General features: G+C 40.9%; 1 protein-coding gene across 4 annotated transcripts in view; it reads left to right on the top strand.

Moving 5' to 3' along the window:
• pde4d (phosphodiesterase 4D, cAMP-specific) overlaps nucleotides 1–25,954 on the top strand; it is a 138,133-nt gene that overhangs the window by 23,311 nt on the left and 88,868 nt on the right. The window contains exon 1 of one of the 4 annotated variants that reach the window (XM_069699536.1): nucleotides 24,320–25,339. The exons of 2 other annotated variants lie outside the window; for them this stretch is intronic. In XM_069699536.1, coding sequence (XP_069555637.1) covers nucleotides 25,077–25,339 — 263 coding nt within the window. In that variant the 5' untranslated portion in view covers nucleotides 24,320–25,076. Of the gene's footprint in view, nucleotides 1–24,319; nucleotides 25,340–25,954 lie in introns of those variants that run through there. One more of the 4 variants, XM_069699527.1, reaches the window with a different exon arrangement.

Here is a 25,954-nt window from a genome sequence, read left to right as displayed (position 1 = left end):
ATGGGAGAGAAAAAACCCCAATGTGCGGAACACTGATGGCTAACTGCTAAAGTGGACATGAAGCAGCATTTGCAGACAGTTTAGATTTATTGACCTTGTTAAAATATGAATGACACATAAGCAGGGTTTCATAAATGCCTGTTTGTACTTATCTGCCTTTGAGATTTAATCTCGTTTTGGGATTAATGAGCATATTTTGTTTCGTCGATATTTTTGTAAATTGTCTTTCCCTTTTTGATGATTCCAAAAGCGCAGTTTGCTGAGTGCTTTGCTTGTCTTGTGTTGTCTTGTGTTGTGTTGTGTTGTGTTGTGTTGTGTTGTGTTGTGTTGTGTTGTGTTGTGTTGTGTTGTGTTGTGTTGTGTTGTGTTGTGTTGAGCCTGGCAAAAGTTATTGCAAGTCAACACAATCAGTTTAACTCTTGTCTTTCTTACCGTGGACTTCACCTGGCTATAATACATTCCTCCTCTGGTCCTGTAGATCACCCTCACTGTTTCATTCACTAATATTTGCTGAATCCCTTATGCTCTTCCTTTCTCTCAACAACTAACCTCTCTTTCTCCAGGGGCTCTGTCTCCTCATCTCCTGCGCTCTCCGAGTGCCTCTTGTCCTTCTTAGAGAGGAGTTGTGTATACATAACCCTTCACCCGGTATACTTGCGTCTCTACTCCCTGGTGTGTTCTCCGGTGATGAGCTGAGCTCCGTAAATCTGAGTGGTCAAGATTTCAACTGCACCAAATACCCAGTGGCTATAAACCACCATCCCTTTGCTGCCACATAACTAAGATATATTGAATAAGCTGGAGGTTAAGAATATGTCTTCTGCTACAGAGTAGAATAGCAGCATGGGCCTGACTGAAAGGGAAGAAGTTTACTTGACTTATACTTGAACCAGAGTTTGTAAAAATACATGTACAGCTCTATTTTCTGCTGTGTCTGTTTGATAATCTTTAAATGAACCGGTGGGTGGAATGGGAGTGCTTCCGTCTTTTTAAAAATGTATTGATTCAGTGTGGTTTGGGAGCCTTCTTTGGCTTGAAATTGTGCTTCCAGCTGCTTATGATACCTCTAACATTTCATAGTAAAGACACAAGAAAACACAGACCTCTCCTAAACTCCATAATAAACTGTCATGTGTCTTTCGACTTTCAAATATAATCTCTTAATTTAATTTAAATATGTTCTCACAGTATTTTTTGCAGTCAAAAGTCTGAACCTGTTTACATTCTAACTGAAACAATTTGTTGGTTAACCAAAAATATCAAACTTTCCCTACATCTAGCTTCTCAACTGTCTGCTTGTCAAGATCTAATGTTATGATCTTTGATCTTGGGCTGCTGGACAGACCAAATCAATTTGAAGATGTTTCCTTGGGCTCTGGGAAGTTAGGTGTCCTTTTTAGTATTTCAAAATAATTAATATACCAAACAATCAACAAATTAATTAAGTCATTAATTAATGAACTCATCTGAAACATAACTGGCATCAGGTCAAATACATTATTTCACTTCGTTTCCTATATTTCAGTTCAGGCGAATAGGAATTTTAACCTGTTGGTGGTGCTGGATAAGGAATTGTAATTTGTCTGATTTTTTAAAAAGATATTTCACTTAAAACCAAAACATTCAAGCTCATGGTGGTGCTAGGGAAAAAGAGAAGTGATCACCGAGCAAGCAAACTGTTTTACAGAACAGTTGGATACTTGACTTGATCTCTTGATAACAAATGTACCATTGAGTGATTTTGGATATCTGTGTGGAACAGATTTCATGTCAATTTCATTCCCTAGGGGGATGTGAGTACCTCTACCAAATTTCATTGAAACTTATGGAAACATTTTTGAGATATTTCAATCGATACCAAATGGTAGCCCGACCAGCTGGCAGAATGACACTGCCATTCCCAGGCTGCGACTCGAGTCTGGCCAAGAAAATACGAGGACAGGCAGCAATACTGCACAAGAAAAAAAAAGAAGAGGAAATGGAACAACCAATCTAAAGATAGAAAGCTCTCTGTAAAGTAGACATGATTGTTTTGAAGGTTGAGGCCACGCAGACTGCATTGCTTGATTCAGTAAGAGAAGAAATTAACTGGTAGCCGGTCTGGGCAGCAGCAAATGGATCCCAACCTCAGAGAGCCAAACTGTTCTACAAATTAAGAAGACGAACTGGTCGGATATCAAATAAATGGGTGGATTTGTGCTGGCAAAGTGAAGGTGTTGCTGGAGGGGTCCAGGGAACTGGCTCCTCTTGATGAGTGTCTGGCTTCTATAATTGGACACTGTTTTGTTGGTGGTGCTGTTTCACAGAGGCAAGTCGACAGACCCGGCAAAGGACAGAATTGCTGTTGGTAAATCTTTGCTTTCTTGTGCACAAAGAGCACTATGAATTGCACATTTAAAATGCCAATTAGCAACTTATACATGGCATCAGAGACGAAGACAGGAACATGACTGCTTTTTATGATGAGGTATGTAACGATTAGAGGCTGAACAAGTTTAGATAAACTGAAGAGAAGAGTGTAAAAAGCACAATATGTATATGCATAGTTCAGTGTCTGTGTGGATGTTGGTAAAAGTTGATTGAATCCCTTTGGTGTGCACAACATTAGTAGAAGAATAGGACACGCGGTTTTGGCGGCTCTGACTCAATTAAAAGCATCTTTCACACCCAAGAAGATGCGAGTTAGGATAGGATACCACCTTGGTGTCTAGATGCTGCTGGTGAACCTATTCTCATCTGAATCCTGAGACAGACTTGTGCTTCCTACCTCCTGGTGATGGGAGGAGATGGAAAGCACTGAGATCGATCTGAGAGGCAGAATTCCAGATCCATTATCTAAAATGAAGAATTTGCCTTCCATTTTAATCAATAAATAGGAATAAAGAATATATACAATTTGAACCAGATCAATATTCTTTTTTTTAATTTTTTTTTTAGCGTGAATATAAACAAACTGTCCCTGTGAATTTTGTGAAAAGCCAGAATTTTTATAAAGATATCAGCAAAGTCCAAATGATGTTATTTAGAGACACATAGATAATTAAAACAATGTCTTTTCAATCGATGGCCATGGCTGGTGCTTTACTTACCTCCCACAGGGAGCCACTGTCTCTTTCTGCCTTGGCTCTCTGCAGTTAGTGATCACTGTGTTTGTTTTTGGATACCTGCAGCAAAGAATGTCAAAGGAGCCAGACATCACCGCTTACAGGACTGAAACATTATTGGGATTTTATTCCACACAAGATTAATTTTAGGTGAAATCCCCTCAGTCAAATGCTGAGACTTAGGTTAATAGTTAAGCTTTTTAGTTTTAGCTGGATAAAAGGACAAATTACCTAATGACATTTAAAATTTCACAAAAACCTCCTGGTAAAATGTTTAAACATTTACTAGGCCCTTTTAAATACATGTATTATGCTCATTTGGTTCATCAGTTAAATACCATATTAAATACTTTAGGTATTCTAATGAAATTTACAATTTAGTGTTTTGACATTTCATATAATTTCGGTGGTTTGAATGGCAGGAATTATATTGTCCCTGTAATGAAAAACATACACGCAGATTATACTGCTCAACATTTTGTGTTTTCTAAGTTCACTGTGGGGCTAGTAAAACTTGACAGGTTTGTGTCTTTACATATAACATATTTGTGTTTCCAAGTGGTCTCCGTGGGGTTCGTCCTGTCTCTACCATCTGGCTTGAGTAGTGGAAGTATTACGAGGTCCACTCCTCTGCAGATGTCTGTTACCTGATTTATGCTGGTCCGATGAGAGGGTTTCCTAAATGAACAGCCTCTAGATCCTTCCAAAGCTTGATAACCTGCTTTGTCCTGGAACAAGGAAGATTCCTGAATTGAGCAGAATTGAAATATGGCACTGGGATTTGTTCAAATCTAATGGATAATACTGGAAATTAGAGCTTAATGAGTTTAAAGTTTTAAAACTCTGAACACTGTACTGTGCAGCCAAATTATTGAACATTTTGATATCATACAGTGAGTCAGTTCTTTCTTTCGTGGATAATTTGATTGTGCACACTCGAGCAGAGTGCAGCAGTCGAGTAATGTTGCATATATTTGTTTACAGTAACCACACAGATGCAAACCGAGTTCCTGATTTAATTGTAGGCCCACATAAACAGGCTGCTGCTGGTGAACTCAGCTGTCCGTCATTTGCTTTGTTACTGACTGATATTGTTGATTCTGTTGTAAGCATGATGGACACCTTGGGCCTTCAGTTATAGATTAAAACCCCACTGGGATCCAGTTGTTAAATGTTGTCATCAGGCAGCTGTGGAAGTGAAAGCTGGTTCGGCTTTGCTCTGCTAACAAACGCAGCAGTGTAATTAGTCTCTGTTTCCTTTGACCATAATTAAAAAAAGGAAATGCATTAAAATCAGTAATTTCTACTGATAATACTGCAATTTTTACTGAATATTTGATATATAAATCTGTTAACACTTCATTTCTTGCAACTGTATGCTCTAAAAATGACTTATGAAATATTTTTCAGTATTTTGTCATATTGTCAAGGATATTGTCATTGCAGAAATACCCAGAAATATTGTGATATTTATTTAAGGCCATATCTGCCACCCTGAATACTTTGTTTTATAGACATATTCTCTCATAAACATGGATGAAATTATAATTGTATTGAAAGAGGCAAGACTTTTCCATATTCACGCTTATCACATGGCTTTACTTTTGTTGGAGGGAGAAGGTGACATTCTCAAATGTTGAATGATAAAGATGAACGGAGGGATGAGTAGAAGGGGGAGAATAGTTTTGTTCATTCGAGGTTGTCCTATGCAGGTTGACTCAGAGGTGAAAATGTGGCTTCCGCACACAAAGCGGGTATTATATATAGTGGGAGCTTGCAGTGTTGAGGTAATTTCAGAGGTCATCCAGCTTTGTGTTTATAGGTGATGTATATTAAAGCAGTGTGACATTTAATAGTGTGTTTTTTTTCTGACCAACACAGATCAATTGTGGTCATTGATTATGTTAGGGCTGCTTGAGCACTTAGACCTCTGATTTGATTCCAGCTAAATGGATTTGCTCTCCATCGTTGCTAAACATGGCAATTCGTGTGTCCAGACTAAAATGCCACCGACATCAACCATGTGTATTTATGATAAGAGATGAAGAGCGAGAGACTATTATTAGATAAAGTGCAACACTTTTGTGTGTCGATCACAGACAGGCAGTCAAGAACAGATAGGAGTCATACCCCTGGGAAAAATAAAAATACATTATTATGGGCAGTCGGAAAATTGCAACGGTCATTTCAGTCTGTGTAAGTTCACCTACATGTTTATTATTGAGGTTGTAGGCACTGGCTACAGCACAGTGTCAATCTAAGTGGTAGTAAAGGTAGAATTTATGGACAAAGAGTTATATAGGATTACTTTTTACAGGTGTACGGCCACATTATATTTTTTGTATTAAACTAATTAAAACATTTTAAACAGTCTATCTAAATGTATTTCTTACAATGTATGAGAAAGTCATTCTGGCCTTCATTTTAATTCACTGTAACATTTCAGGTGGTGTGCTTTTCAGAAAAACACCAAGATCCACATTTTAAAGCCTAAGATTGGCATCTCTCAAACTCTGGGCCTTTTTGATGAATATTCCATCCGCTCTATTTTTGAAATAAGAGCTGAATCAATAGTCATTATCAGCTGCCACCATATGAATGAATTGGGTGAAGCTGTATTAAGGCACACCTGCAGGGCTCAGCCATTCGGTGGCGTTTGTTGTCGTGTGTGTGATGCAGGGAAGGGGCCAAGTCAAGTAAGTTGGACTCGGATTGGGCAGGAGAGCTGAGGCTGCAGGCGACCTCAACACTTCAGTTTCATCATCATTATAATTACCAGAGACAAGGCAACGTCTGTTACATCCTTCAGCTTTCTGATTTTACTGTCGAGTACTTGCTGTCTTATATTTTAGAACCAGTCTGCATGTTTTTGTCGACACAGAATGCGTGCACAAAAAATGCAACTGACTGAGCACTTTCTAAAGTCATGCATTGGTGTTTACGTTACTTTCTTTATGTTAGTGGCACGTCTTTGAAGACATGACAGCTGCAAGTGTCCACAATGCCGCTGTTGGGACGACTAAAGGGTCTGCACAGGAAAAGAAGGGGCTCTGGCTTCTGTTCCATCAGTGCTTGGCACATCAGTTCCTGTAATTGGGGTTTAGTATGAAAAATGCCACATGGCAGTAAAATATTCAGCCCTGTAAGGCGGACCATGTCGCAGCCTGTGGCGTTAAGCAAGTAATACCTGATATTATGTTTCATCACTGACCATATTACTGAACGTGACCAGCAGCCTTACAGTACTTGCTGCTAGTATTACCTGTGCAAACTTTACTTGCCAAGATTGCTTGTCCATAGTTTCCTGCTTACCGATGGCTTTATCTCTGATTGCCATTTCTAAAGTGATGGTAGACTACAGACCACACAGCAGTGTTTGACCCTGGACAAAAAACAACAACAACAAAAAACGAACACAATAAGCGTAAATCAAATTTGTGGCAAAAATCCAACCAATCTGTCTCAGTCTTCAGCCCTGAAAGTAGAACCACTAACATGAAGAAAGTGATTCATTCTACATACAGTATAGCATATTTCTCATCAAATGTAGTTTATTATAGAGTGAATATATCCTCTGCAAAATGTCTCTAAGGCGCTCATTAAGAACACCCTGGGGAGCGGATGTATGCACAGAGTGTAGTAAAGGAGAAAGAAGGTTAAATTGTGTGTGCGCTCTGGGACTTTGTCCTCTTGGTAACAGAAGGTGGACCAGCCAACCAGTAAGCCAATCAGACGGACAGCCACCAATTCCCAAGCCATGAAGCGGGCAAAAACAACAGCCAGCCACCCAACCAAACAGGCATTCAAAGCAAGCTGCCATCTGCCAGGCACCTACACATTCAGTCAGTCACCAGTCCGAGTGGTGTTCTTCCTCACTCTTTCTTTGGATAAGGAAAGGAAACATTTCTTTCTGTTGGTTTTGGCTTGGATACATTAAAACACGACACGAGGAGCCACGTTTGTGCTTTTTTTTCCTGAGCTTGGCAACCATGCCCATGTTTTTGCATGCTAAAACCCCCTTTACTATTTTCCCACTGCCGCACATGTGTTTAGGTACTGCAGCTTTTATGCTTCTGTCTCCTCTTTGTATTGCTTTTGATGTATGAATGTGACCTGGGGAAGAGCCCAGAGTCTAGCCGAGAGATTGGACAAATATATTGGAGATAAATCCCAGACACTTGAGTGTCTCTGAATGGAGAAGAGTGAAACAGTAGATCCCTGGCCTTTTCTCAACACATATTGCCGACGTGCTTTTGAGCAAGGCGGTTAACAGCCAAATGCACTGAGTAAAGTTGGTTAATGACTTTGTACTTTCATTTAATCCATGTAAAATTTGATTTGCCGTGTTTGATGTAATGACCCAATGCTAAATGAGAGAATCAATCAGAAGAAAATATTCGTATATGTATGGACGATGTCCGCTTGCACACCATATTCACATCAGGGCATCAGAGCAAATAACATGAATAAGTTATGACCCTGCAATAACTCACATACTGTTCATGAATGTACTAACAGGCCATATATCAGAGAGGCAGGGAGACGCTTAGTGAGAGATGTGGTCGTTATTTGAAGTGGAGAGAGACAGCAAAATGCCTGATAGCTTTACACCAGAAGAGATGAAAGTGGAGCAGATCTCAGAGTCTTAAGTGACTCTTGAGTAACAAGCACAGAGAAAGAGCATGGTACATTTGAGCAGGCAGTAAGGAGCTCTTGTGTTTCTCTATGCAACATGAGTGTGAGCACTCAATTTCCCCTCTTTAAAGTCAAAATCACTGACTTTTCCTCCGAGGTCTTTTATTTCACTGTGTATCACGTACAATTTAAGCAATTTAATACTTTTAAAATTTTTAATTTCAACTTGTGCTATGTAAAATATAAGTACAACAACAACAAAAAATGCATAAAGCGTTTGGCACCTGTCACTGTTTTATCTTAAACTGCACTGGTCATTTTCAAAAGAGTTTTCAGGTTGGGCTTTTGAATCTCAAATGAAGTCTTGGGAGGGTAAATCTTAACATTTTTCTGTATCTCGTAGTGACCACTCAGACGTCTCGAGAGAGGGAATAGAGAACTTTTCATGCTAGGTGGTACAACATGACCACTCAAAGGTCAAGTGAGACAGCTCTCAATAAATGTGGTCGAGAGAAGACCTTAAGAGGATTCGTGTTTTGAGAAGGGAGTCTCTGTGCCACGGGAGAGATACGTATTGTAAAGACCACTGATTGCTCCAGAAAGTGTCTTTACAATAAGGTGATTGTACCTGTTTTAAAGTCTAACCTATACCGTCGGTCATATAATGCCAAAGCATGTACAGCAGTCAGTTTGTTAGTGGATACTGTGTCAGTGTCACATTTGACATGCTTTGACATGCTTTGACATGCTTTGGCATGCTTTGGCATGCTTTGGCCAACTTGTAACCAACCCTGATGCACCCTTCAGTCTGTGAGCTGCCGTTCTGAAGCCTCAGGTTTGGCTTTTCGGCCACTGGCGTTTTGCTATGTTGGAGTGGTGGATCTGACGCGATCTGACTGGGAACCTGAGGACTTTATGTCCTACTCATCTATAGCGGAAACCTAACTGCACCACAGGCCTGTCAATCAAACAGACACTCCCCCAAACATTCTTCTTTTTGAGGCCTAATGTCTAATTAATGATGGGATTATTTTCAGAAGGACCACCAGAAAGAGATTAAGTTACTTTAGCAAATGACACCATAATGATTTGTTGGAGAAAAAAAATGGTTGACTTTGTATTTCAGGAGAGAAGTTGAATGAGAGTCTATGGAAGCACAGCCTTTTTGGAGCCAGCACCTAACGGGCCTCAGTACGATTGCAAGTTATGGCACTTCCGCATTGGCCTCACTTTTCAGACCCTGAAGCTTTTATATACAGACTATAGTTCAAGTTTGAAAAGCAATATAGTTAGGTTTAGGAAAAGATCATGGTTTGGGTTAAAATAAGCAATTTTACGTAATTATGGTTGCATGCATCATGTAAGGTACTTAACCTACATTACATACGTTAAATACGTTACATTATGTATGTAGCTTAATTACATTACTTAAAAGAAATCCACATTGACTTGAACTCAAACACAGGTCTTCCAAGGGAAAGCCCTGTGTGCGTTTCATTCAGCCACTCGGCCTTTCACAATGAATACATAACCGCCCTGATCACAATTATTTGGGCGTAATCATCATCATTATAATCTCTTCCATTCATGTGTATAAAAAAAACAAAACGAGGGACGAAACTAACAGAAATGGCATATTTACATGACTATTTCAACATCATCTCTATCGTTTGACTGGCTCCCTTTAAATGGTGTCATCTCGTCTCGCTCCCTTCTTCTGGTATCGTTTAAAGGCACGAGTGGAGAGTTAGTGCTACCAACCGTTAACCTTGAAGGGCTGAACTTCTAATGTTCAAACGACCACATTTTGATGAGCATCAATTGACATTAACATTGTGGATATAGTTGCAAAGCCAATACCACGCAGTCTTCTCCTTCATAAGATATGTGTGTATTATTTAACATGTGCTATAATAGTGGCATAAAATGAACAGAAAAAGACAATTGAATCGTTAATTGCAATTATTTGTATGACATTTATTCGTCAACTAAAATGTCAGGATCGTGACAGCTCGACCTACCGACCCTCAACCTCCACCTAATGCAGACTCTATCACAGTTTTGTACCGTGTCACATGACCTCCTTCTTTGTCAATCAGTATCTTTTGCGCACAGGCGAGGCAAAATGTGGCATCATATTCCCTAGTGGACTGACGGGTGTATTACATGCTTAGGCGTGATCATTTCGGCGTGTTTTTAGAATTTCTTCCAATTTCAAAATTCAAGTTGATGAAGTTGAATTGTAAATTCAACTTCATCATCTATAATTAACATACCACAACGGTTAAAAGAGGATTTTTACAAGTCATTGTTACCGACTGTCATACTACTGCTGACACTAGTCCAGCTCAAAAGTTAAAAAAAAAAAAGTTAAAGGACATGGACAGTAATTACTGTGTGGTTGTGGATGGCTCGTGCACGTGTGAGAGAAGAAGCGGCACGTGCATGGAGTCACTGAACACGATTCTGCCTAAAGGGAGCACAGAGGAGTGAAGAGGGACAGCAGCAGAGAGGACAAAAAGTCCCATCCCATCCCCCACCCCACTCCTCCTCCTCCTCCTCCACCACCACCACCACCATCATCAGGCTGAGACAGGGTCATACCAGCCATGTCCGCTGGGGCCACAGGAGCAACAGAGCACATGTTGGTGGGGGGGGGAGACTAGGATAGGGGAAAGAGGATCAGTGGGAGGTAGAGTGGATGATGCTGCTCTCTGAGGCTCCAAGGAGGCTAAAGGAGACGTTGTAGCGCTCTGTGGTCAAGCAAAAAGAGCAGGGGAGCTGTATCTAGAAAAGAAACATAATCATGTGAGGATAACGTCCACAAAGCTATCAGCGTAGTGAGCACGTGTGCGGTTAGAATATCATTAAAACCGCTAAGATGTTATCAAACACGAAATCCAGTATAGAGTGTCCTAGAAGAGTTAATGCTCAAACCTTTTTGCAGATAAACATTACGTATGGTATCATATTTCTGCCCCGGGGGAAATATGATGATCTAAAGTGGGTGGAAGAAAACCTGTTTTCTTCTTGGCATCCTAGCCGGCCAATTCATTTTTATAGATGATCCTCAGGCGTAGCAATCGGCTACCATGAGCCCCCTTCCACTCCTCCCACTCCTCCCCCCACTTCATGGCATGGTCTATTTAATCTTTTTTACATGCACGAACACATATACTTGTCCGTCGTAGTCTTTCAAGTCTTTTTCTCCATTCACAGATTCTTAAAATGAACACGTTGCTCTGTGAGTATAACATAAAGCAATTGCTATCAGCAGCGTAACATATATAACACAATAAATTGGAGCTGTGATGATAGCTGTGAACTTTCCAAACACAGCTCAAACTGCTCTCTATTAAACTGCACACTGCCATCTTGGTTAAACCCAAGCAAATATAAAACAGTACAGTACAGTTTACCCCGGAGGGAAAAAAATGATATGTCATTATAATAATTCATAATTACAGTAAACAAGTGCCCTACCATCACAGCATACATCTCCTGCTTGAAAAACACAATTAAAATGCAGTCGGTAAACAAGAGGAACATTTATTAATTGGGAACACTCACATTTCCAGAGTGTTTTTTTAAAATTAGAACATTAACTCCCATTTCCGTCACACATGTATGTTCATTTCTAAACACTGATGGTGAGAATAATTTTAAATGAACAATTTTTGCAAAGTTGATTTATTATTACTCAGAGAAGTAGTAGTCCCTATAGAAATATTTTAGTGTCATACAGTTTATTTTGCACAGCAGTAAAAGCATTAATATTTAATTATTATTTTTTTTTCATTTATGTTATTGGGTGTGGCTATATGTTGCCCCAGGGTTTAATATAATTCCCAAATTTTATACGTGCATGCCTTTCAAGTATTGCCAGAACACTATCACAAGAGACACCTGACTACACTAAAGTGTATTTTACATAAATTTCAGTGCTGTTTTTCACAGCAGCGAGACAGCTTCTCTCCAGGTGAGACATGATTTGCTTACATAAAGGCCATTCCCGTGTGATGCTTCTTGATTTCCGTGCAGTTTTCGGTTTGTTTTAAATTATAAACCAAAAGGAAACTGTTTTTTTTGTGGTTGGTTCTTTTCTTGTTTTTAAGTTGGTAACATGTCAGAATAGATAAATACTGCATTTATACACAGTATTTAATTTTTTTTTTTTTTTTTTTATCAGGCCACTGTAGCTAGTATTTTGCCAAAGAATTTACACATTGAGTGACACCTACATGACACTTACATACTCTTTGATTTCACCCTCCGGTCACTTTTTACCTACAGAAAATTACATGCAGGCACGTACTTTGGCAGGTTATGTGTACGTAAATCTAATAAGCTTTTTTACTGCAGATGTCCCTGATGACATCTAGCTGTGTGTCTTCACTGTACACTCAAATAATTCGGGCGGCCAAAGTGCACAGCCATGTTTTGGATTGGTCTGGGTTTTCAAACACTCAGATCTTGAATAATATGGTAATATGTTTATTAAGTAATATATTGACATTTTCTCATTCATTAATGGAAGCTAATCAATAGTGAATAATACTTATTCTAACACACATTCTGAATTTTGTCAATTGGTTTTGTTTGTCATTAAGAATGCTGACAGAAGTTAAAAAAAATATATATATATATTTGACCTCATTAATATGCACATTTGTACACTACGTATCTACTCCATATTACCTGCAGTGTAAGTAGGGAGTTTGTATCATTGTACTTCTGGTCCATAAACCATAGAGTCTGGATAATTTCATCGTCATTGATGAACCAAAGAATATTGCATCGTTTTCAAGCCATTCTTTGCCTTATAAATTTCAATGTGTAGGTTAGTTTCAGCTTCAGTGTGCGGCTCCACGAGTTGGAAGCAGTCAGGCAGAACTCGGCACAATGCCGCCCAAACACAGGATGGTGTATGTCTCTGTAACAGGCAACCTGTCAGTGGAAACAACACAGAAGTATTCCCGTGTTGCCTGGACAAACAATCCATGACTGTTTACATCCTGCGACTGTACCGTTTGAAATTGTCGGATGCTGTATTGTTTGTTTCAAAATGTTTCTTCAGAAGCAAGCATTTGAGTGACTTTATAATAAGGTGTGACTGGAAAAAAAAAAAAAAAAAAAAAACATCAAGATAAAAATGACATGATCGAGGACGGAGCATACTCTAGCAGCTAGTTAGCTAACCGTGCCGCTGCCGCTCTTTCACTTCACTTCACAAGCGGGCAACGAATGACAGCCAGCAAACGCTTGGTTTCCAACTGCGGTTAAAGAGTAAATAGACTTACATACATATAACTTGCCAAAGTACTTGCATGAATGCCAACTGGCCATCTACTGGAGAGCACTCGGTCTGTCCGGCATTTGTGGACGCTCCCAGCGCGGTACAAGAGTCTCAAAAGGAACAGTTGGAAACTCACAAATATATTTCCATGTCAAAATGCTCAGTTGAATCTGAAATGATGATATAGGTACGTACATATATATGCTTTATATTAGAAGCACTGATACAGATTTACTGATTCAAATCACTCTGCATTCATTTGCGCTTTGTGTTCACTGAGTTATACGATTTACGGAACTTGACATTTTTTGGGTCAAAGTCACAGGGTCACATTACCCTTAATAACAAATTGTATGTAATTAAAATAGAGATATTGACGGTGAAAGAAGTACTGTAGGCAGTATTCACCTCAGCCAAAAATGTCATGGTTTCATCCCTATTATATTGTTAAGAGACTTGAAAATGTGCGCATTGGTGCGTGAGGGAAGAAAGAAGTTATTTGATTTTTATTTTCTGTAATTACAGTGATTACAATATAATGTTTTCACTAAATAACATAAATATAGTTGGAATTCTTAACATTAAAGGTATTTCTGCAGTTGTAAATAAACTGAACTTAGAATTTAAGCCGTTTATAGTGTTTCTGTATTCAAAATGAGCAATAAGGAATTCTTCAGGGAACCAGTGAATTGGTCTTTTTGACTGCCCTTATTTTCTACACTGTGGTGAGATCACAAGAATAAAGTATCCTTGAACTTTAATGTTCCAGTGTGCCTCACTTTCATTTCCATCAGTCGGTAGTTCACTCGGTCTTCAACGGCGCTCTTTGTTATGCCAGCGGAAACTGTCGATGCGAGTGCTTTGCTTTGGCTGGCGTTAAAACATGTGCCACATCGGTGCGTTGGTGTGTGAAAGAAGAACTTGTTTTGCTGTTTATTCAAGATTTTCCGTGTAGCTTTACTGTGGAGGTAAAGACACGAAGAAGCTGAACTGGACAGTCTACACTCTCCTCTGCAATGCAGTTACCATAATGGCTAATTTAGAATAAGCAGAACAGGTTGTCTGTTATCTTTCAAGTGCAATTTAATTAACACGGATATACATAGAAAGTGGTTGACAATATTGTGATGAGCCTTTTAGTCCTCTCATGTTACATTACTGCCTGTTGTATAGTTTTTGGTATTTTTGCCTTGTTCGAACACTCATTACTCCCCGGGTTTTCTCAAAACAAGTGAATTGGTTAAAATGCCTTATTTTCTTTTGTGCTGTTCCTTTTTTCAGTTGGTATTCATTTCCATTATTTTCTCTCATCAAAAGTTCTGCATAAAATGTCTTTATTGTGAAATCACATCATGGAAACAACCCATGTTTAAAGAGGCTCTTGGCGTCTTCTTTTCTTGTTACTGGGGAATGATAATGATTATTCATGCTGTGCTAAGTTCTTGCTTCTTATCGTATTGTGCCTGTGTTTGTGTGTTTGAGAAATCTGATGAGTATCAGCATCGACCATCTCAAACAGACTTAACACTGAAAGGCTCTGAGTTTGGAAACGGCACTTTGGGTCTATTTTACCGCCTGGGTGAACAACTTTAACTTTAAACAAAGATGTTTTATTCAGCCAGGATAAGGATCAATTACAGGATGAAAATGAATGACTTTTTAAAAATCAAGACATGAACGTGATCCGCCTGGTTTCACTGTAGCCCCCTTGTTCAAAATTCCTAATAGAAGCGTCTGCTGAATAGAATACAGATTAAACTTTGACTTGTCATTATGGATAAAGCGCAGGTATTACTAATAACCTTAAAAATGACTCTGGTTAAGTGTTCGACCTCGAGCCGAAATGGAATGGAATTCATCCATAACTATTTCATTATTTACAGCTTTTGTGGCCCCAAAGCTAGCTCTGTGGACTCTGATGAATTGTGATGTCACCTGTGGACATTTCTGTTTGAGGTAAGCTCTAGGCCAGCGGGTGTCAAGGCTACAGTACCTGCTATTTGCATAATACACCTGAATCCCAGATCGTTCTGCCAGCGTTGGGTTACATCACAGTTAATGTAGGTGTCAGGTTTTGAATATATTCGCGTTGGAGGAGTGCAATGCTAAATCAGTGGAGCACTTATTTATTGTTTGTATTGAACACCTCTGCTGGAACCTACTACGTGCTCAAGACCTGCCATCAGGTTCATGGATCTTTGAAGTGTCCAGGTCCTCCATGATGCAGCAGAGTGCTCGCGTGATGTAACTGCTACCTTTTGGGCCTTTCTTATGACGTCTCTGTCATTAATTCTACCGTGTTGTTTAGAAACACTCAACAAAGTTGCGATCACTTCAAAAGTTGTTTTCTTTTTTTTTTTTTTCTGGCGATCATTTCTCACCCAGGGGTATATTTTTGAAAAGTATTGATTTCCTTATTAATTATTCATTGTCAATTTTGAGGAGTAATTCTACTCTCCACATATCAGTGAGCACTTCACGCCTAAGTTTTAAAATCCCGGCATCATCACCCCATTATTCCCTGCTTATTTTGAGCCACATTAAAGTCCACTCTTAACTCATTATTTTGCTTTAAAGTAATTATTTGTTTGTGCTGACGTGAAATGCTCTCTCTCCTGTCTAGATGAGAGGAATGGATGTGTGAGGTCTAACCTATATACTATGAGTGGTATACCAATGAGGTGTGAGACATGCTTACCCTTATTGAAATGTCTTATAGGAGAAAATAATTAGTGTTACACCATCGTAAAACCCCTAAAATTTGTGATAGTACATGATTTTACCCTTTGGACTTCCTTCAACACACCTATATTTTCTATAAATTAACACATTAACTGAACCTGCGCGTCTATTGTATTACTCATACACACAGAGAGACTCATAGGACGTTGAACCTTGCTGGGACCACCATGTTTACAACCGTGGGCTGTTTCTGGAGCCAACCTGATTTCCGTGTCCTTCTCTACCCCCACCTCGCTCCCTCTCAACCCTTCTTCTTTATCCCTGTGGTCATTTGTATTCATCCACTTTCATTTACTGTCACCCTGTGTCAGTCACAGCCTGCTCTGAGCTCCTCTATCACTTGGCAAGCTGTTCTGCTAGTTTCCCTCCCTCACTCTTCTCAATCCCTCAGTTCTGCCCCCTTCCTTCCTCTGACCATTATCTCTCATCATGGCAGGCGGCATGCAAGCCAAAGAGCTGCTCAATAAATAACTATTACCATGCTCCAAAATAAGCGCAATCTAACCGTATACACGAAGGTTACCATTCAACGCCATGCACGCTCTCATGCACACATTTAATCAAACGTTCCAGCAGAGTATTCTAATGGACCCTGGCCGGCGTCTGTATTACTTTCCCTGGCAGTGAACCCAGTAATAACGGAATCCCTGAAGTTTTGGCTTACTGGGTTATTATTCAGTCTCGACACGCATTTATTTTGACTCATGATGCTTAGAGAATGGGCAGTTTCAGATGCATAATAACATAATAGTAGATGCTGTTTCAATATTTATTCTTGTTCCATTATTTTCCCTCTCTCCTGGCTCTATTGTAAATAGGATTTGAGGTAATTTGGCCCATTGGGGCTGCTGTTGGATAGCAGACATTTAAAATGTTGTTCCAAGCATTAGAACACATCAAAGCACCTGATTTGCTCATGACACATTTAAAAACACATCTCATAACTTATTTGGTGCTTGCAGGCAGAACAGCACTAATTAACAATCTCGTGTTCATGCAAAACTGAAACATTGGCTGCCTAATATCTACAGAGTTTGGAAACAGGTGAACAACCCAGTTCTATCACAGTTGGTTATAAATTATCTTTGTGTATCTGCCATTATGTCTGTGCGTGTGTGTGTGTGTGTGTGTGTGTGTGTGTGTGTGTGTGTGTGTGTGTGTGTGTGTGTGTGTGTGTGTGTGTGTGTGTGTGTGCTTGTAGTCTAGGATGGGATAGGGTGTAACCTTTTACTGTCAGTGGGAGTGAGGGAATTAGACCACAGTCCCTGTCAGGGTAACTCTTACGGCTGTGCTAATCAACTATGAGATATTCACACTGTGCCTGAGAGACCAGCTGCACAGGACAGCAGGAAGATGGATTTGGAAAATACAGAGGGTATGCATAATCAATAGAAATATGAAACTGAAACAAATAAGATTTGTAGGTTGCGTAAATTAAAATAAGAAAAAAAAGCTGTTTGCTATAGAAATAAATATTATGTCTCCAAATGAAGTGTTCTTCCATTGTGTTTCAAAGTGTTTTGATTTGATGATATACTCGCATGCGTTTTTAGTTTCGCTGCCTTCAGTATTCGTGTTTCTTTTGTGAGGGAGTGTTGGGGATGTACACTGGAGTAGAGGAGGGGTGCAGAACCATAGTTCTCTTGAATAGTGTTGCCATATCTCGTGTCATTTTGTTGCACCAAACTGTCTTTTGTAAAACCCGTGAGAGGCGTGTAGTTCATAGTTCACTCTTAGTCTGCAGTTTGTTTCCCACTGAAGAGTGGCTCCATTTTGCCCTCTCAAGGCTGACAGCTTTCACCGCAGGCTGAGTCATGTGAAGAAAGAGCTCCTTAAATGTTAAAACTGTGAAGAAAAATGTCACGGTACTAAAAGGCAAACAATGTAAAACCCCATGGTCATGCTGAAAAAGACAGTATTTCTGAGAGCTTCAGAGTTAGAGCTGTAGAAACTAAACAAATGCTGCCATCTATTGGTCAAATATGCAAAATTAACTCTGAGCTTTCTGTCGGACTCTACCTGGACCTGTTTTCATGATATCTCTTTACATAGGGTAGATATCTAGTGCATGAAAGATCATATTTAGCATTGCTAAGATGTTGCCTGGCTCTTTACTGACTGTACCAAATTTGACACTCATCTTACTTGATGTAAACCATAACAGTAGAACCGAGAATGTTTTTATTGTGGGATTTTTTTTTTTTTAATCTGTACCAAAATGTCTGCGGCTGCCTACAAATGAATTTGTGTTTGTAAAAAAAATATTTACACGTAAACACTTTGAACAGTTGTGGTGACCGGATTGCTCCTGGTGGATGTAGTACTCTGTGACAGTCTGATATGTTTAAATAGGTTTTATCCAATATTCTTTGCACCCAATGTACTGTGGCAGAAATAGAGAGTGGATCTCAATTTTCAGTGGCTGATTTCTGAATAATTTGTGAAAGATTCCAGCTCCCAAGGATATAAAACAAGATTAGAGATTGGCTAATACATTAAAGAACAGTTTATGGAAGGTATCAGGGACATCTTCCCAAAAACACACAAGTGCACAGAGATTTTGACATATCTGCAACGACAGAAAACTCAGTTAGCTCTTTAAAATGGAAAACTGCACATCAGTGAGTCGAAGCTTCTTTGCTCGGCAACATATTTCTGTCTCCAGTACCTTCTGAACATTTATGGTCAGCCAATCACTGGGAAATGAGTTCGGGTCCAAACGTTCCTATGTATTTGGTCAGGTGGTAGCAGCTCTGACACTTTTCCTGTTTCCTGGGCCAGTTGCTGCATCTCACAATGACAGAACATGGCCACCTGAGGGAGGCAGAGCTGCATGAAGGTTTTGGCTGTGTTGGGTTTGTTAGTAATATTGTAGTTTGCAATGACTTAGATTTCTGTTGAACTGCAGAGAATTGTTTTGGTGATTCAGGTCCTCCTGATTGGTTTTTAACCACCGGCCACCCCAACTCCTCACACCTAATACTATTTTAATAGTATTTCAGCACTGCTCCTTCACCAATCATACATACATCTGCTTGACCATCAAATTTATGCAAGTGGTAACTATAGCAACAGGTACGTGTAATAAATCTTAGTCATAATAGATGTCCTTAGACATAAAATGAAATAAAGTGCACTGATTTGATAGTCAAGTGTCACGCAGGCAACCCTTTGCCAGCAACAACACCAGATCCCACACTGTGCTTTGCAAGGTGACGGCATGCTGTGTACCGCCAGAAGAATGGCATCCAGTCTGTCAAGACTAAACAGTATTTTTGCAAGGAGCTTGTGGGTAATGCGATTTACACACTGGTTTGATGCATTATTTGAGTGTTCTCCCCATTTTTCACTCAGGATTTTGTTTTACAAACAAGAGGAATGGGAAATGAATGTGCTTAGACCAAACTGAGTCACAGCTGCATCTGCTCTATTATCTGATGTATCAATCATACATCTGTTATCCTGAAGGCTGATATATAATGTCCAAAGCTTCAGACTCCATCATCTCCTACACACTAAGAATGTTGAGTTTGTGTTGAGACTCTTAGAGCTGTTAATCTTTATATTTATAATTGTAGGCCTTTGGATGTGTTTTTGTCAGATTGCATTAGTGCTGTATTACATTAAATTAAGTAACTTTTTAGAGGGCTATTGGGTTACATTTCACTTTAAGATGTTCATCCCTTTGTGCCCACTCCCTGTATATGAAAGAACATAGGAGAAGTCTGAGGTTTGTTTGCACGGTCTTTTGGTTCGAGGATCATTTCTTTGCTGTATGCCCCAACAAAAGACGGCCACCTGTGTGCTGTATTAACTCCTTGCTTTCCCTTTCCTTTGAGTGCATGACAGTGTTGTGTGCTTATATCTGTTGTAGTGTTTTCAGGGTGTAGGTCTGTTTGAGTGTCTGAATATCCTTCAGTTTTGCCCTGCAGATTGTCTTCCCTTTTCTTGCTTTTGTTCTCCAGCCTTTAGGTCTTGACAAACCCACTTGTCCCTCTCCATCCATGTTGCCCTTGGTAACCAGGGGGAAATGCACATAGACGTCATGCACACTAACGGGGAGTGGTCATGAGAAAAAATGTTTAACAAAGCTTGGGAGAAAAAGAGACAGACAGTAAGACAGGTAGCAGAAGAGAGGAAGCACGAGACAGATGGAAAGCAATGATGTGAGCTTATCATGTGGTAGAAAAACAAATATAACATTTTCTTGAAGAGTGGTATTCATCTTCTTTGACTGTTGTAAGGTGACGATAAATTGCAAGCCGTCAAATGAAGGCCAACAGCTCTCCACTGCCATTACGGCTGAAAGTGTCTTTGTGACTGGCACAGCCTGCCTTTGAGTGAGGGTTGCACTGTGATGATGTTGACAGGCAAAATGCACCAAACATTATGCCTTCAAAAATTTTACATTTTTAGGAAGTTCGTTTTCCTAATTACTTTCAAAGCGATTTCCTTAACTTGTTAGTACGGAGCCCAAACCTACTAGTATGATCTGTTACTGTGGCAACAATCATAGCTGTGACAAAGCTGAAGGTATTTATTTAAAGCCTTACCAGGCTGCAGTCAGGGGACGGGTTACACCAGTGTTTATTACCACCGTCAGGGAGGTAATCTTTTCAATGCTTTTTTTTTTTTTTTGTATCTATTTGTCAGCAGGATTATAAAAAAAAAAAACTACAATTGTGATTTCCATGAAACTTGTTGGAACCAAGTAGAATGGGTCAAGGAAGAACACATTATATTTTGAATCGGATCCGAGCCACGAGGCATGTCAACAAACTATTTTTCACTTTCATTAACATTTTGAGATAGAGCATTTGTCTTACTAAATTGTGACAAGACAGGCAATTCTAGAAATATATGGTGACTCTGTTTTACAATCCACATTCACAGGGACCAGTAATCCTCTGGGATCATAGAAGAGTGGACTAATGCCCTTGGTGCAGGTTTACACTCTCCAAGTGCCTATATCTAGTATATCTAGTTGACCATGATCCAGTCTGGTGACCTCTTTTTCACCCACAGTATTTTTTTTCCTCACATATTTTACTGCTACAGCAATAGGCCAAACATTTTCCCATTAAAATCTATGATAAGTATGACAGCCCATTTCCCCAAAGCTGCAGTCGGCAATGTTAATTCATTAAAACTTTGCCTGAAATGACTAATGCCCGTTACTAACAACATTTAATAGAAGCGTTCCTTTAAAGATTTTTCTGTACTTTTGCTTTAAAAAGTGGACCTGGCATGAATCAAACAACCACTCAGAACTAAACAGAACTGAAAAAGCCTTTTGGATTGAGAGGTGAAATTAGAGCAAGTCACGTTGCCTTTAGATAACCCTTAAACTGACCATTACTGGGATGAATGAGAATCTTCAGACATACAACCAATCAAGGTTAGCTAACTCATAACTACAGTGACTCTGCACAAACAAGGGTCATCCGATTCCTGTGTGTCTTGCTTTTTTAGAATATGTTTCCGGTTTGTACTCAATTTTTTTTTTTTGTACAACTTACTTAACTAACTAAATCAGATGTAGTATTTTAATGTAAAATATGTTAACAAGTAATTAAATGCCAGCATTTTTGGCCAACAATGACAGAAATGTCACTGTTTTGTCTAGTTGCCCAATTTAGCACATATTCAGACTGCAGTCTTAGTAGATATTGCATGGATTGCCAATACATACATTAATTGTGCCCTAAGGAAGATTCTCATCGACTTTGTTCATCTAGACCACACGTGGGTTAAAGTTCTAAATTAAAGTGGTAAAATCTCTCCTTGCCTATGAGATGAATTGATGCAAAAGTTGGAACAAATATTGGTGGTTTCTGGATGACACATTTTAAAGACTTTTGGTGATCCTCTGACTTCTCAATTTGTACCACCAACAGGTAGAAGTATAGTATTACCAGAACTTTTTTCCTCAGCTGATCTTTGTGTTTAGCTCTAACCAATGTTTAGCCTGTTGTTAACCAGATCCAATTTTACTGCGTGAATATATGGTTCTGGCCTAGCTCCACACGGAATCGTTTGTAGTCGTGCCATTGCTGCAACTACTTACACCACCATAGTACTGCATATTTTTTTTAATTGTTTTAATAAATACCAGGAGTTTGACAAGGAGCTGAACGGTGATTCTGTGCTGAGCAATGAACTTTCTGCGGGTTGTTTTCTGGGCAAAGAGGGTTGAAAAATGTTAACGCTTGTTATGAGGTGAGGTGTAACAGGACCCAAACGCAGGCAAACAGACTCGGGTACAAGTTCAAAACAGTCTTTATTGATCAACAAAGGCCGGTACCTAAAGTCAATGTCTGATTCCCCAGTGAAACTCCACCAACTCTCACCATAGGCCAGGGGGAATCCCGAGGTCCTCCACAGCGAGCGGCAATAGACTCTGGTACTGGAGTGACCGGGTAGCTCTGCAGCACCTGGTACTCCCAGGTGGTCTCCCATCCAAGTACTAATCAGGCCCGACCCTGCTTAGCTTCGGCGATCAGCCGAGATTGGGAGCACTGACTGATCGCACGGACTAGAAGCAGAAACAGGGAGCAGGAGCAGGAGGACTGGCAGTATCTAGCTGTATGGAGCGACACTAGATGACTGCAGGGGCAGGGTACATATAGTCCGGGGAGGTGATCAGGGAAATGAGCCATCTGCAGGTGGTGATTTGGGGAGAGCAGGTGGTGATTTGGGGAGAGCCTGGGGTGACCGTTCCGGAGGACGGCCACGGGGCAGGACGGACTGGGGTGACCGTTCCGGAGGACGGCCACGGGGCAGGACGGACTGGGGTGACCGTTCCGGAGGACGGCTACGGGGCAGGACTGGCTTGGGGAACCTCTCCGGACGCTTTGCTGGAGACCGGCAGTGGTGGCGGCAGCGAAATCCCTCCAGACCCCGAGCTGGAGGCGGGGCATCGACCCAGCCGGAGGCAGGAGCTGGAGGGGAGGTGATTAGGGAAATGAGCCACCTGCAGGTGGTGATTTGGGGAGAGTGGTGGCAGCTGCTGAGACCGGTGAGGGGTGTGGCCATGGGAGGTGACAGGAAGCGGGGAGAGGAGGACACACAACACATGGGGACACAATAGCAGACAGGGGAAAGACAGAAAACACCAGGAGAGGTGATTGGGGACAAAACAGAGGAGCAAACAGTAGGAGCAGACAGGAATCCTGACAACACTGAGCTCGTCACTGTCACCAGCTGTCCAATCACAGTTAAGGAAGGGCGGAACAAACACGGTTAACCACTGACACTTGTCACCGATTGGTCTGCCCTTCAGAGTGGCTGAGCAAACACTAATACGAGCTGAGTTCCTAGACTGTTATCACAGTGAAGACAACCAAAGCTGTGAGTGACAGTTGGCACAGTCAGGCTAGCCAATGTTAGCATTTCAACTCACTAAAGTGCAATGGTGAACAGAAACATTATAACGACTAAACGGCATGTTACCATTGTCCTTTTGATCACGTGAACATCAATGCTGTGATGCCAGCTTTTAGATTATACTACGACTGCTTTGTAGGTCAGGAGCACATTAGTGTGGTTTCCCTAAATCTCAGAAATGTGAACTGTTGCCACAGAGATATCCTGGGATTAGGGTTTGCTCTTTATTTTCCCTTCTTGCATATCTGCATACTGCTAAAGCCAAACTAATAATGCATTTCATTTTGTATTTGTGCATGTGCATTGGGAATGATTCAGCAATCAGTAGTCTGAATAAGAAAACACTGCACCTGTGTTGCTTTAGGGTTGCTGCTGGGCAAAGGTTAAAGCTACTCCTGTCAGCTTATAGGTGATTGAATTAGGTGGTGTGTGTGTGCTTCGGCGTATTTGTAGGAGCTGGATATCTAAAATAGTACTGTAAGATTGTTGACACCCAGAGGGAAGTTTTTAAGGGTGTGTAGTTGTTGAAAGCAGAACGACTAAAAGCTGGCTAGAGGCAGGGACGCTCTGTGTTCAGGATACGATGCTGATTGCTAGGCGGAGGAGGATAAAAGCATGTAAGGAAGCATGTGAGACTCAGTTGACAATGCTGACATGTCTACCAGTAAGTCTACCCTCATTTTATAAACTAACAGTGAAAGGGAGTGGTGGAAGATTAAGGCTAGATGAGGTTGGTTGAAACTCCTTCCTAGTTTTATCTGGCATTTGTTTAAATGGTTTTTTAAATGAAAATGCCAAATCGTGCAAGTATAGGTATACACTTTGCATCGTCTGCGGTTCCTGGGGATGTCCTCTGAAGCCGAGTCGGCATTAAGGGTTACCCAGTAACTAAAGTGTGTCATTAGTGCAGTCTGCAGCATCGAGAAATGCACCCCCCTCAAAGATGCATGTGCCTCGACTCTCGAACACATGCATGCAACATTATTTTTTCGCAGCTGTAGTCGAGCTCATCTCTCCCTCCCTCTCCCTCTCTCTCTCTCTTTTTTTTTTTTTATACCTCCCTGTTTTTCTCTCTTGTGTTGTGTACACATACACACACTCTCTCTCTTTCTCTCAAACACTCTCTCACACATGCTCAAGCAGCGCTCAGCTCTAAAGGATCAGTAGCTTATAAACTGGCTGCAGTCAGCAGTCAGTCTCTCTATGTGGGGAGAGGAAGGAAGGATAAATTACGTCCACTGGATGGAACTGAACTCAACCAAGCCTTACTGGATTGAGTCATACTGGGCTGGGGGCTTTTTACTGGTGAACCAGCGCAGGTTCCCTGTTCTGGGCTCGAATAGGCTGAATTTGGTTCAGGTAAACTCTTGCTGCGTTTGATTTCCCTGGACTGTGTTGAGTCTGCCAGCAGATCTTGGGTAGAAAGGGCTGGAATGGAATTCCCTGTTTTTTTCCATTTTTTTTGCATCCCGCCCTCCCGCTCTCCTCCTTTCATGCTACCCTCATCTTCTCCCTTGCACTTTCACAGCAGACATCCAGTGTTGCAGAGCAGACAAAGACAGCAGCCCTCAGTGCTTCAGTTCTTCTGCCGGCTTCTTTAAAGACAGAAGGGGAAAAAGGGATTATTTTTTTTCTCTCTCTCTTTTATTTCCCCCACTTTTGCACAGAGGGAGTTGCTGGTGTGAGAAATTACCAGCAGCGTATTTTTTTTTTTTTTTTTTTTTTTTATCATTCAGAGGATATTTGGATGTCTTTTTTTTTGTTGTTGTACAGATTCCTAAACTTTGACTCTGACAAAGAAGCAGCATACATTTAGTGTGTGCTTTGGTTTATCTCTGCTACATCTCGGCTGCCTTTGCTGTTCGTTCATTTTGGCTGGTGCTGGTGGTTGTGGTGGTGAAGCCGGGGCAGGCATGGCCCAGCAGGCAGGCATGGGGGTGACCCACCAGGACACCCTGGCAGTGCCCCCCATGCCCAAACACTCCGGCCTGAATGAAGACCTGGTGAAGATCCTGCGGGAGAACCTGCTGCAGCCTGAGAGGCCACGAGGACACCGGCGGTCCCCCTCCTCCATCTCCCCCCGCCTCTCCCCGCGCAACTCGCCACGACTGCTCCGCCGCATGTTGCTCAACAACAACACCCACAAACAGAGGCGCTTCACTGTCGCACACACATGGTGAGACATGGCCTTACATACGTTCGTTGTGTTGGTGGCTGTAACTGGGGAGCTGCGTAGTGCTTGTGTTTTTGTCACACAACATGTGGTCTAAACCGCAGTCGTGGCAAACTTTCAAGGTCAAAACTGTTTGTCGAGCGTTGTGTGGGAGGGAAGTGTCCGTGTGATAAGCCATTTGAGTAATTTAACTTTGTTTGCAGTTCAACTTGAATGCTTTCCTCTTACAGAAATGGCAGGAGCATGTGTGGTTATCCTTGTTAAATCTCCTAGGAAACCCTCTTGTCACATTAGATGGGTTTCTGTGTCGCTCTTCCTCAATGTCTAGCTCAGTCTCTATTCCTGTGTCTCTCCCTGCCTACTTCCTGCACTACTAATCTCCCTCTGCCCCCGATCCCCTTCCCATACCGTCTCCTCTTTTACCTCTATGTGATGCAATGATGCAATATGTGACGAGATACACCCCAAAGCTGCCTGTCTTGTTAGTTTGGGTAGGAAGCCATCCATCACTGCATTTATTCTCTCCCGCTGTGGTTCTCTCCACACCTGCCTGCCTGCAGTTTTTGACTATTAATTAGTCATCTATTCCTGGCTGTCTATCAGCCTCTGTTGCATTCG

Source organism: Brachyistius frenatus, unplaced genomic scaffold (genome assembly GCF_029030835.1).
Source record: "Brachyistius frenatus isolate BFR_SWC_R1_liver_20210118 unplaced genomic scaffold, ASM2903083v1 Contig_30, whole genome shotgun sequence".
Lineage (NCBI taxonomy): Eukaryota > Metazoa > Chordata > Actinopteri > Embiotocidae > Brachyistius > Brachyistius frenatus.
Note: the sequence above shows the minus strand (reverse complement) of the source record. Positions and strands in the feature narration are given on the sequence as shown.